We start from the raw sequence: 13,815 nt of genomic DNA, 5'->3' as shown, positions 1-13,815 counted from the left end.
AGCAGTGAGATGATACCTTTTTTTATCAATCCGCATGTGTTTTTTTGCATGACTAAAAAAAACGCGAAAGGTAGATGCATAAACGAGTGACTGCATACTCGACAGCCGGCTGTCCGGAGTTTTGTCAATTTCGGAGATTGACTGTTTCGTGCATTATATTGCCAGCACAAAGTAACACATAAAACGATAATACTTAAAAACATTCTTGGTAGCCGGCTACCCAGAGAAATAAACACATGATAACATTATTAAAACATTTACTAACAAAGTATCCTCTCCTGTGATGCATGTGGGAATGCAGAGGATTCCTCGGTTCTTAGTAGCAACATGCATCGAACTAACAATCCTTTCCCTCCCAAGTAGATCTGCATTCGGACGTGGCCGGCGTCGGTATTGATCAGCATGCATGGTTCAATACAGTTTGCACAGTGTGAAACAATGTGTTATTCCCAAACATGTTACTTCAAAAAATCATTTTGCAATCTCAATTGGTCCAGATCAATAACGGAGTAGCAACACACGGGCGGTCTCTAATGCTAATGCTAATGCTAATGCTAGAAAAACTATTGATTTGGTTTGATAGACAACTGATCGTTTTGTTATTTTAAGCAATCGAGATTATTTTGCGTGTACATAAACTGCTTCGCAAGCAACAACTTCTTTCTATGGTTCTTGTTGTAAAATTGAACTTTACTATTTATAGACAGAATAATATAATATTATTAACTCTTTTATGAATTAGTTAGGTGAAGTATTACCATCATACCAAATCAACTATAGAAGCATTTTGTTTAGAAATTGGATGATTAAATCGACCGTCTTAAACAACAGGCACAAATGTGTTTCCCCCATGTAAATTAAAAATACAAAAAAAAAATTTCTGGCCAAAAACTCAGCTCAATCGGCCACGTAAAGCTTGCACGCAAATAGGCCTGAATAAAAAATATCTTTTATAAAAAAAGACTCGAGAGACATTCGAAAACGATCAAAATTTCGTTATGATATGCCCAGTGATTCAGAATTTGGTATGATGAAATTCTCAAACTGGAGAATCTTTCCAACCAGTCAATAACGGTGCCTATTTTTCGTGCCTAAATACGTTGATAACCGATTTTAAACCATTATTTCTTCGAAATTGGAGAATTCAAAATTTTTCCGCATGAGTCTAATAATATGACCAGGAACTGTAATTAGAGCACGGAAATTTATCAGTGGTTTCATTCATTAGACAAACACGTCGTGAATGCAAACTACCACAATTCAAGCATCGATCATCCATATGACAACTTTTCGCTTCATCACCCTGGTAACGATGACATTGTATTAGATTTTCAATGCCACAATATGGTTTATAATAATATAATTGTTCATGGAACATGAAACGTGGAACATGTTCTCGTATTGTTTATTTCATTTTGATTGAACGAAAGGAAGTGTTTAAATTACCTGGTATATTAGTCTTGGACTCCTAGTTTGAAAACGTCATGAGAAAGACTGATTTTCAGTTAGCCTTAGTGGTAGTCTGATGGTAGTGCTGATAAATTCTTTAGATAATTAGTTCTGAAAAAGGCCGATTTTGCTTTAGTCTGTAATAATATCGATGAACTGGTAATATAATTCTATCCATGGAAAGCTTTACAAAAGGCTGATTTATTATTAGTCTTTAAAGAGACTGTCAGTGTTTTGGTAGCCTTGAAAAAGACTGTTTGACTCGAAGCAATAGAGTTGCTTCGAGTCTAACAGTTGAACGATCCTGAAAAATTATCCTGAAAAATTACTTGTAGGAATAAGTTATTCGTGTTAACACCAACTGAATGTTTCTAGTTATTTCTCGTACAAACCTACAATTTTAAAGTTGAAACTTTAAAATGGATTGATTTCGTATTGTGACATACCAATTGAATGTAAAAATTAGGCATCGAAACAAACTCGGGAATTTTGATCATATAAGGGATTCGCAAAAAAAAATTACAAGATTAATTTTAAGATCGCATGCTAAATAGAAGAATAATAAATACAAACATAAACTGAAAAGAGTTTTCGACATGGTGAGCATCCCTACCAACTGGTGACCATTTTATTGAAAGTCGAACACGAAGTGAGCATCAGCAACCGGCTCTGACCGTATGGCGATGGTGGTTTTGTTATTGCCTTTGTCGATGATTCGGTTCGGGTGGAGGTGGAGATGGAGATGGAGATGGAGATGGTGTCCTGATGGTGACGATGGATTGTAGGTGTTGATGTTAACGACAGGGGCAGGCTACCCTCGGGAGTAGAACATCGCCAAAACGCTGATTGTGCTTTCTTGTAGTCCACCGCTGTTGATGATGACGATGATGGCATTGACTATCCTGTTCGTTCTCATTCCGTCGGACACAGCCGAACACGGCCAGTAGCACTGGCAGAATTGAAAATGCCATTTGCATAATAACACTGCGAACGGGTAGAAGCAATAGGATAGGTAGCAACAGCGGTTGTTGCCTACTGCTGGTCATTGGCCATCGTATCCTGTTGGAACTGGCATCTGACGATGACATGTCTGGTAGCAAGATGGAAGCAAAAAAAAAAAAACAGAATGATTAATGTCGTATATCGGACAATTCAGCACATCGGATGTCTCTACAGCTGGTCACAACTTAGGGCCTGTAACTGCTGCTGGCGCTGGAACAAAGATGCTGAGCAACTATGCTAACTTCGCAAATGGGTGTCAATTCTCCTAGAATTTGCATGCTTGCGCTCATGAGCGAGTCTGATCTGGTAGGCACGTCCTCCGACTGAAGCGAAATCAATGACAAAAAGCACATTCCATTCGTACTTGAAAAGAATGAAAAAGAGATTCGCCATATCGTGAAATCATGTGAGAAAGTCTGGGGATCTGAGTTTCGGCGAGAACTCAATAGTTGAATATCTGACGTAGCATTCTTATTGTTGTGTGTTTTAAGCTAGCTGCATCCATGTTCTTTTACTAAACATAGTGAAATTACAAGTGAACGGCTAAATGCAAGAATTCGATAAGTAATACTTATTTTGAATAAAAACTCTTTTAGGTTTAAGGAGTGTATCGAAAAGTAGTTAGCAACATTGGTTATTGAATAAAAAAGGGAAAACAAAAACATATTTTGAAATCAGTTTTCGATATATTGTAGAAAAAATACATTTTTATGCATTTCACTGATTATATTGAAGAAAATCCTATAGTTTCTGTGAAACGTTCGCACTTTGTACTTGACATTCTTCAATAAATTCTACACAGTTACTTTTGTGACTTTCCTGGTGGCAGCTGTCCAAACTCCTGCATGTTTTGGGACACTGTACCTTCCTTTCGAAAGTGCCGCTTGACAATTGCCCAATACCTTTTAATTGGCCGAAGATCCGGGCAGTTCGGTGGGTTGATGTCCTTTTCCACGAATTGTACATTATTTTTTGACAACCACTGTAGAACGAAGTTGGCGTAGTGGGCTGAAGCCAAATCCGACCAGAAGAGAGGAGGAGCCTTATGCTTTCTGTACAGTGGCAGCATTCTCTTCTTCAAACATTCTTCCTCGTACACCTTGGCGTTAATTGTGCCCTTCGTGATGAAAATCGACGACCGCAAACCACAGGTACAAATTGCTTGCCAGACCAACACTTTCTGCCCAAACTTTTCCATCGCCACCGTAGTGTCAGCGTCGTCCAGGTCCTGGTACACCGATTTCGTATAATATTGCGGTCCGGGCAGCGCTCGAGTCTTCCTTGGCGTAGGTTTCGTCGTCGATCAGGATGCATCCGTCTTTATTCTGTAGAATCCGGTTGTACAGTTTTCGCGCTCCTGTTTTGGCCTGAACTTGCTGTAGCAGGGGCACCTTCTATTTCTTGTACGTTTTCAGGGAGTTCCGAACTTTGATTCGTTGAATCATCCCGATGCTGGTGTTGAACTGCTTGGCCAAATCCCGCGTCGACGCCGATGGGTTTTTCCTGATGTACTCAACCACTTTTAATTACCGGCCGGGCTGGCTGGGACCCGTTTTCCTACCGGATCGGGGCAAATCCTTCATAGAAAGGGTCTTACCGAACTTCTCGATAATATTTTTGACACTGGTGTGGCGCACTTTCACCCGTTTTGCAATTTCGTTGTACGTGACACAACTTTCTGAGCACCAAGTGTGCAGAATTTTCTTTCGCGTTTCCGGATCAATTCGACTCATCATTGAAACGATAAACCGTACCGAAACCAATCGATTGCGCAGCTGTTATTGACATTTAAACAAACATGTCAACGCAAAACACGCTGCATAAAATTAAGCCATTTCAGAGTAATAACTGTTTGAATGTTGCTAACTAATTATCGATACACTCCTTAGACATGTGCAAATGTCGAATATGCATTTTCCTGCGGACGGCTGAAAAGACTTGATCAAACGCGCGACTAGAAAGACTTGAATCAAATTATTGGAACAGATAATAGATATACAGGCTCGAACAAAAAAAAATTAAAAACCTGTGTCAATTTGGAAAAAGAATCTCAAGGAAAAAGATGTCAGATGAAAATTTCAAAACATATATTAAGACAAAGTTGAAAAAAATATGTAAATTTGAGAATAATATCTCCGGGCTTCCATTTCTTCATGAAGTGAATGTCTGTTGTTTCTTCAAGAAATCTGAAAATTCACAGACACATTTGTTGAATTAGCACCTCTGCTGAAGAATATTATTTTGACAGCTCTGTTACAAACACACACGGATGCAGTGTGTACAGATATATAAGTATACGGAATAAGAATGTGTGCGAGTCCCGGTCAAGTTTGTTTACAATTCTGATTCTAACCACATGAATAGCAAAATATCTGGAAAAAGATGTGAATCAAACAGCAAAACAGTTCCTGATTACATTTTATGATTTATTTTTAGATTTTAGTTCTTTAATAAAAAAGTTAGCAACACTGCTTCAATGCATTTGTATTAGATTGCGCTACACAAAATAAAAAAAAACTAAATATTTTCTGTTACAAAAGCAGTTTGCCGGAAAACTAAATAGTTTTACGACAACATTCACACTCTCGCGTGTTAAATTAAAGGTTTCTATTTTGCGGGTTTACTGGTAGAGGGTACGTAAATTTTTATATCGCAATAATTTCTGCAAGAGGAAATCCATATAGGAATGTGTTAGTGGAAGTAAGCTGAAACTGAAATATTTTTTTTCAAACAGTTTTAAGGAAAACGGAAGAGTTTTAGACTAAGATTTTCGCTTTTCTTGAATTGCAATTTTAAGCAAAATGAACTGATTGTTTTTTTCAACCATATGGAAAGTTTATTTATTAAAATAAGGAAAAGAGGCACCGGAATTTGTTTTTACGCACACATTGTTGACATTACTCATACGCTTGCAAAGAGTCTTGCTCCTAAATAAGAACTTCTCATGTAAACGGGGGTACTAGTTCTTTGATATCGTTCGTGGATTAAAATGAAACTATGGGTTGCGAATTTTTCAATTTTTATGTAGTTATTACCTTTTATTAGAGATTGCTACAGTGTAAATTCTATGTTAAAATATCGAGTTGTTCCTGGGATATTATTACTCAAAGTGGGACCTGTTATTTTCGCAGAGGTAAACAGTGTGCATTCTAGAGCCTGAGGAGTTGATTCTGGGAAAACGATATCACTATGGAATGTCGTTTATGTTTTTAACTGATTTTTGAAAAAATATATAACCAATCGCAAAATTTTCATTTGTGCATTTGTATTTCATATGTGCACTTGGTACTAAGGGATAATTCCTAACGAACCCTTAAATAACTACTTGAAGTTGTGGATACTTTGTTAAACGTCTCCTGTTTTTATCTGATATGTATATTAGAAGAGGTCATTGTGATGCTTTGTGACCGCGTAAAAACCCGCACAAAAAAAAAACGCGTAACTTCGTACATTCGAATAAAAAAACCTCATAATTTCGGAAATCCGCGTAACTTAGGGTAACTGCATGAATATTTATTTGACTAGTATCAATATCTTATTACGTCGACAAAGGAACGTATTTCATTTCCTAAAATGAGCTGAAATGATCGGTTGCTTCTGTATCATTTCAAGCCACGGATGATTAAAAAACAAAAGGTGAAGCTTATAACAAAAGTCAGTGGATGCCGATGAACTCACTAAATACTGTAATTAACGGAAAATGTTTCTTGTTTTTTTTTCAATTGGGTCGCTTGTGCTCTGCATTTCTGATTTTTTTATTAACTTCTTCAGCTGTTTTCCTTGAAATGACAAGGGCGATTAACAGTCAGTTGTTGCAAAAGGTCAACCCATATCAATCTAACAGAAAGCTATTTCCTCCTTTTTTCTTGGAATTTCCCCCACGCCTTTTATTTTCATATTCATAAGAAAATCCATTTCTAAATTACCTTGCAATTGCGTCATGTAGGCATCGCTGTTTTGATTGTCAAAATCACCCCCACCGCCGCTGTGGTCATGGTGATGATAGGAAGACGCTGGAAATTGATCATACAGCGAGTGGATGTAATTCACGCTCAATCCCACCGGCGAGACTGAGGCGAATGTGTTTGGTTGTTCATCCTCCACGTACCTCTCGGTTCGCTGTTCGTAGATGTTGTAAATCTTGGCAACGCACGTAAACTATGTTGATGAAACGAAATACATTTTGTTAGTCTTATCTATTGCTAATTAAATGTGCTGTTGGAAAGGTGCTTGAGAGATTCTATTACTATTAAACATAATATACCATGCATCTCCATTTACTAACATGTGAACGTAAGCACATGAAGATGGGTGGAGCGCAATACATTTTAGGAAACATCTATCTCTCCTTGAAACCACGAAAGTAGGGTGATTGTATTAATATTTATCTGACTAGTCGAGTCACCACGGTGTTTTTGCTATTATTATTTGCGGTACATTTTCCTACACTAGACCTACACAGAAATGGATTTATTTTTTCGTAACATCGTTTAAATGTGCTGAAATGTTTCATTGTTTCTGGTTTATTTAAGGAATTTTTGATCAGAACAAATTGGTTTAATTAAAACGGTACTCTGGTTATGTAAGGGAAAGTAATATAAAGTGCTCCTCCTGACTAAAACGCCTCCTTCCTTTCTCAAGCATTCAAGACTTTTCCAAACAAAAGTTTTATCACTAACACTATCTTTTCGTAAGAACTTTCTGCTATACAAGTTTAGCAGTTGTCGTTTACTGGAAAGTATGAAAAAAAAATTGAAAATATCATTAGGCCGCTTTTCGAGGTTTTGCTTCGACTAAATAAGCATTTTATCCGCCTTTTCTTTGATATAATTTTCTTAAGACTAATGTTCTTAAAACTTAAGAAAATTAGAATTGTTATCTGTCACTCTAAACGACGGCATAAACTTTCAAATATTCACCCCCTGTAATTTTGGAACCGGAAGTCAAATCCGGACAAAATTCAAGAATTCTGTAGCAGTGTTATAAGACCTTCCAGTTGACCGTACAGTTGAGAAAATAAGTTGAGCCATCTCGGAGAAAAGCAAGTGCATATTTTGTGCAATATTTCTCAATTTTCGTCAAATCTATACGAAATTTAAAAAAACTCTATGTTTCAATAGTGCCTTTCATTAGAGCTTGTAAAGTTTATGAAAATACACAAACAGACATTTTTTTTCGAATGGTATATGATACTCGACCCTTCGGACTTCGGAAGTCGGTTTTCACAGTGATTGCGTAACATTTTTACCTTTTTTTATAAATATAAAAAATAGGTATAGAATTCGCTCAAACTTTAGAAAAATTTTCCTAGGCCCAGAGGACCGAATGTCATATACCAATCAATTCAGCTCAACGAACTGAGCAAAGGTCCGCGCGCGCGTGTGTGTGTGTGTTGTCAACTAAAAGGTCGAGATCTCAGAGATGACTGAACCGAGTTATATAAAGTTTTATGTCAACATTTTCAGTTTTTTGACAGTATTTGTCACAATTGACCTTGAAAACAGAATATATTTTCAGGCTTAGATTCCGCACGGTAATACCTATCCAACAAGCCATAGATTGTTAAAATCCGTTCATTTTTCACGGAGATATCGAAATTTTCGTGTATGCGACTTTTTCCACTATTCCAGCAGTATAAGTTTTGAGCGCTGTCTGGCAAAGAAGTGCTTGGGAGCAACATAAAACACGATTTTTTATAATGTTACATACATTTGTACCCAAAATACTGTGTACAGCATGATATTTTGCCTCGGACCGATTTTAGCACGGTTCGTTTTTGGCAACATAATCGTTCGAATATAACATAAGTAAACCAGATGATGGCAAAATTTTCGAGTTGAAAACAATAATTATAATTATATTGATTTGAACTACTTACAGCAATAAATGCTGGAAGAACATAACAGCCATATACCATTCGAATCAGTTCGTCGAGATCAGCAAATGCGCGTGTGACAAATAATTTCACTCAAATTTTTTCGGAGATGACTCAACCGTTTTCTACAAACTCAGATTCATATGAAAAGCTGTATACTCCCAAACAAGGTTCCTGAACCTGACCTCTGGTTCCGGAACTACAGGATGATATGTGAAATGAAATTAAAACTGTGTAACTCATTTTTCTCGTAGATGGCTGAACCGATCTAAGATTCAAATGAAAAGTTTAAGATTATATAAAACATCTTGTTTTCAGATCCAACTTCCGGTTTCGGAGATACAGGGTGATTAGTATAAAAATGTCTATTTCACATAAATTAATCAGGTTTATCGGGTTAGCAGATTTGGATAGTCGATAACCAAATAAACTTATTTCATTTTTAGTTGTATTCAGTTTTCGTTTCAGAAGGCACCCAAAAATTTAATTCGCACTACGATTCCTCAAAGATGTCTACATTGATTTTCAAACATTTTGAAACAAATGTAAACTATACAGCTACTCAGGTGAATTTGTCTGACTTCGGCTACACCGAATTTCGAATTCCGGTTCCAGTATCGAATCGTTTCTCAAAGCTCTATCGTTTTCTCAAAAAAGCCAAATAGAATTTCAGAAACAAAAGTTCAAATTAAAATAAATCCAATTTTATCCAATTCTGACTTCCGATTCTCGAATTGTAGGATGATGAATTTTTAAAATTCAAATCGATATAGAATATACCGAAAAGCTTTAAAGTTGGACTCAAAAATATTGCAATTTATTCGTCATATGGCCATACGAATCGGTTTGGGTTATGCTGGTTCCTGAATACCGGCTCTGGAAGTACCTTAAATTACCCTAAACTCTAAAGTGGAGATTACTTCGACATATCATGGAATGTTTAATCGATTGTTACTCTTTTAGATTCAAATTCGATCCGATTTCGACATTACAGAGTAATGAGTGATTAAAATCTCAAATTGCCACTTAAAACGACGGACATTAGAATAATGTCATGAAAACTGAAACACCGAAGAATGCGGGAAACACATGCGGATTGATAAAGAAAAAGGTATCATCTCACTGCTAGATGGATTAAGCACGTTTTTTTATGAGAATGCAGAGCGATTCACGGTATTCATGAGCAGAAGTAAATTGCGAACCCGAAAACCGATCGTTTCTTCTTGTGCTTTACGCGGAACTAGACGCTCTCTGAGTTTCGGAACTGAATTCAGAACCTGAATTCTGAACTTAATGTCAGGTTTAGGATTTTATTTCAGAATTTAACATAGTTTAATGTCAACTGTGACTCTGGAATTGAATCCTAATCCTGGATTCTAGATTTTCGTTCGGAATTTGAATACAGAATTCGTATTTAGGATTTCAATTTCAGCATTCTGGAATAAAATTCGGGATATGAATTTTAGATCTTTATTGTGGAACTAAAAGTTAATCCGAACCTGAAAGCTGACTTCTGAACCATAATAATTCCTGAATTCAGTTTCAGAATTAGAATTCTGAAACTAGATTTTAAAACTGAATTCGGTTTCTTTATTCAGATTCGAAAGTCAGTTATTGAATTTCTGGATTTTTAAAATAAAATCAGTTTCATAATTCTAGAACTAAAATCATAAACTTAATTATTGATCTGGATTCCGAACCAGAATTTTGCTACTAAATTTTGAGACCGTTCCATATTTCTAGTTTAGTTCATCAATTCAGTTTCAGTTTCTGAATCCTGGTCCAGAATTTTGGTTCTGGTATAGACAAATAAATGATGGCAAAACGTACTCAATAGTGGTAAACATCAGATAAAATCCGCAAATTGGTTCTTTCAAGAACCATTAAAATATTCCTACAGCATTATGCGTTTTCCTTCACTGAGTAAGTAAATCCACAAAAAAAACTACTATAACATTTTATCAATTTTAGCTGGTTTGACGTAAAGTTGCCATAACTAAGTCCAGCTTTTGAATAAAATTCTGAAAATGATTTTGAAGCGTCCTCCCTGGTTTAGTACAAATGAGTTACACAGACTCACAAATATAGAACCATTAGATGTAATGTCACATAATATTATAAGCAAATTCCGACAAAAATCGATGCAATCTTCAATTGAATCGATTCGCTCTCTGTATTAGTTAGTAAGTTAGTATATAAGTTCCTTTTCCCCATTACACAATACAAGTAGGTTTAGAATTTTCCCTACACAAAAATCTCAGAATTGCGGAAGCAAATGATGTCTTCATGGTAATAACCAAATCATATATATATAACAGGGCTGAAAAGTCACCACTTGTGGCTGAACACCCAATTTAAATCTTAATAATTTAATTTTAACTCATATTCCAATAAATAGTTATTTAAAAAAAAAAAAAAAAAAAAGTTCAGCTTTTGCAATGACTGAGTGGAAACATATATTGGAGAAGCCAAAGGAATGAGGCTCCGAATGTAATTTATATGGTTCAATTATTCATCAAGCGGATATGGGCTTCTGTGGTTTAGTCGATTTACTGACTTGCTTTGTGATCTAACGTTTCTCGGTTCAAGTCGCGCTGTTGCTATTGATCTTTTGTTTTTTTATTTCATTCGATTTCAAACTCCTGCAATTTTCGAATCACACAATTTTACATGTTCTTGAATATAAATATGTGTGAAATGCGATGCTCCATTTATGTGCATCTTAGAAGATGTAAAATCACAAGACTTTTTCGAGCTGTGCAAGCCTTTACGTCATATATGAGCAAGGCAAAAAAAATGTGTAAATTTGAAGATGACCACATTTTGATTGCAGTACTACCCTTTATCACGTTACTATGTTACTATAATCCAAAAATAGACACTAGAAATTGAGGAATACTAGGAAAAGTATTGAGAAAGCTCAGAAAATAATGTATAACATACTTACTTTCAGTTTACCACGTCCCGTGTGGTGATGGTTTATATGGAAATGCAGTCCGAGTGTTGATGTTTCCAATCCTGTTTCCGTATTTTTCCAAACATGATATGGTACTGTTTGCTTTTGGTTGACCTATAATATTTTAATGCTATATTAGCTTGATGTAAATCAATCATATTTTGCTGATTTCATGTAAATTTTAGCCTTGTGTTGCATACTAATCATGTGGAAAAAGTATTGGGTTGGAAATTCATGAACACATTTTCGACAAAGTAATATTATTAGATTATACCAGGAAAATTAAAGTGCGTACTAAAAAGGAAAGTTCAGTGTTTTTTTCATACGTTTTCGTGTTGGTGGATTCTGCGTTAACACTTTTTCTAGAAATTTCTTTGGTAGCATGCACAAATTTCGGAATATCTCAACGATATTACATTTTTTTGGATCTTAGAGCAGCCTTACACTAGAAACCACGTTAGTCACTATTCAAATGACATTGGATTGGATTTTCCTAGTTCACCGATTGAATCTCATTTCCTCTGGAAGCGACTGACTGTTCGTGTCTGTATCGCTGGTACATGTGATTGAACTTACCTCGTTGCTATTCACGAACCAGGTTAGATTGGCCGCCGGTTTCGAGTTGTGGGATGTGCAATTACCTGCCAGTAGGTCCCCTACTCGGTAGTGCGGTCTGATGCCTGTAATGTGAGGTTTGGTGGTTGGGACATCTAGAACATGAGTAAATAATAAGACAAATGTTACACAGTTAGATTCCGGTCGGAATACAAAGCAAGTATCTAAAGGGGCTGATGCATCATTAGAAAAAGTAGTGAAAAGTAATGAAAAACCTGCTTCTATCAACCTAGTGGTGTAATGTTGCCTTTCTCATATCAATCATAGTATCATCTAAAATACAGAGGTATTCTTCAAAACAATTTTCTTAGATTCCTGAAAGAATAATCGAAATCGGTTAGTTTAGCCGTGTACTGACAATGACTACCGATTGGAGTTGTTTTGAGGCCTAATTAAAAATTTCTACGTATTTTGTTTCGTTCTTTTAAGTAATTGTATACAATTGTTAACAAACTCTGCCCTATAATTCCGGAACCGGTAGTCAGATCCGGATGAAATTCAGGAATTCCGTATGGGACCACAGGACTTTTCATTTGAACATGAACTTGTGGAAATCCGTCAAACCGTCCATGTGAAAGGTGAGTGAGATCCAGTTGGGCAAAGAGATCAGTTTGTTTGGCTGTGTATTGATAATGAAAAAACGAATGGAGTTGTTTTGAGGCCAGCTTAGAAGTTTTTTTTTACATGTTTTGTTCCGCCCCTTTAGGTGATGGCACAAATTTTCACACTACCCTATAACCGGAACCGTAAGTTGGATCCAGATGAAATTCAGAAGTTTTGTAAAGGACAATAAGACCCATTCATTTGAATCTAAGTTTGTAAAAATCGGTGTAGCCATCACTGAGAAAAGTAAGTAAACCTATTTTTCTCTTTTACACATTTTACCCCATAGCTCCGGAACCGGAAAATTCAGGAGTTTTGTATGGAATCATAAAAGCTTTCATTTGAATGCATTCCAATCGGTAGCTTTGGACGAGCATATTCTAAAATACTTCAAATTTTAGGCGCAGCAGAGAATTTTTAGTGTGTAGAAGTCATTAATTCAGCGGTATTTCTTTTCAGAAATGTAAATGATTTAGCCGTCGTAGATGAAATATGGGTCGTGAAGTTTGGTGGCGAATATCACATCTAAGTCAAGAATAGAGTCTACTATTTTAATAATATGCCCTCAAAATAGCGCAAACTAGCGATCATCAGAAGATTTCCGTACTTTTACATTTACTTGTATTAAGTAGCATACCATACAACAAACACCATTGTTTTATACTTGCTATATCTTCTTGAAGTACTACAGAGTCAAGGTTTGAAGTAATAGAGCGAAAGATCTGCATAAGGCAATTTTCCACATTTTATGCAAGTACAAAGTTTGTTGATGAATAAAACAAATATTAGCGGTCCTATGTGACTTCCTTGAGGAACACCGTTAGGCATTTCGAGCGTATTTAACCCTCTGTCTGACAGATATTTTTATACCTTCGGTCTGACCCTCCTATTCATTTACGTGTATTTTTACGCATTTCGGTGTAAATTAGAAGTTTATTCAGGTTCATTTCTATACAAACCAGGTATATTTCGTTTCTTACATTTCTTACTTGTCATGGCATATGATTTTCTGAAATCTTGTAAAAGTGAAGATATTACACGGAAAAATGGGAATACAGATTTTTCATGAAATATGATCTGAACATTTTTGTGACTTTGTCGTTGTAGTATTTATGCAAACAAAACATATGTATTGAACCTTTGAATGCTGTTAGCAAATTGGAGAAGAATAATTTGAAGCAATAAAAACGAGTTTTTCGGTGAATTTTTTCTGCTTCATGTAAACATATCTTCAGTCTCTTTTGCATATAAGTGTTTCGGCACCGATGCTTGTACGATTAGCCACAACAATCAATGGAATGTCGATTGGTTTACT

General features: G+C 36.0%; 1 protein-coding gene across 1 annotated transcript in view; it reads right to left on the bottom strand.

The window, feature by feature from the left end:
• Positions 1-6,389: 6,389 nt before the first annotated feature.
• The window catches only part of LOC131429537 (cell adhesion molecule 2-like), a 60,539-nt gene continuing 53,113 nt past the window's right edge, over positions 6,390-13,815 (bottom strand). Inside the window, 4 exon segments of the mRNA XM_058593723.1 lie at positions 6,390-6,407; positions 6,409-6,609; positions 11,274-11,396; positions 11,859-11,992. Coding sequence (XP_058449706.1) covers positions 6,390-6,407; positions 6,409-6,609; positions 11,274-11,396; positions 11,859-11,992 — 476 coding nt within the window.

This window comes from Malaya genurostris, chromosome 2, assembly GCF_030247185.1.
Source record: "Malaya genurostris strain Urasoe2022 chromosome 2, Malgen_1.1, whole genome shotgun sequence".
Lineage (NCBI taxonomy): Eukaryota > Metazoa > Arthropoda > Insecta > Diptera > Culicidae > Malaya > Malaya genurostris.
Note: the sequence above shows the minus strand (reverse complement) of the source record. Positions and strands in the feature narration are given on the sequence as shown.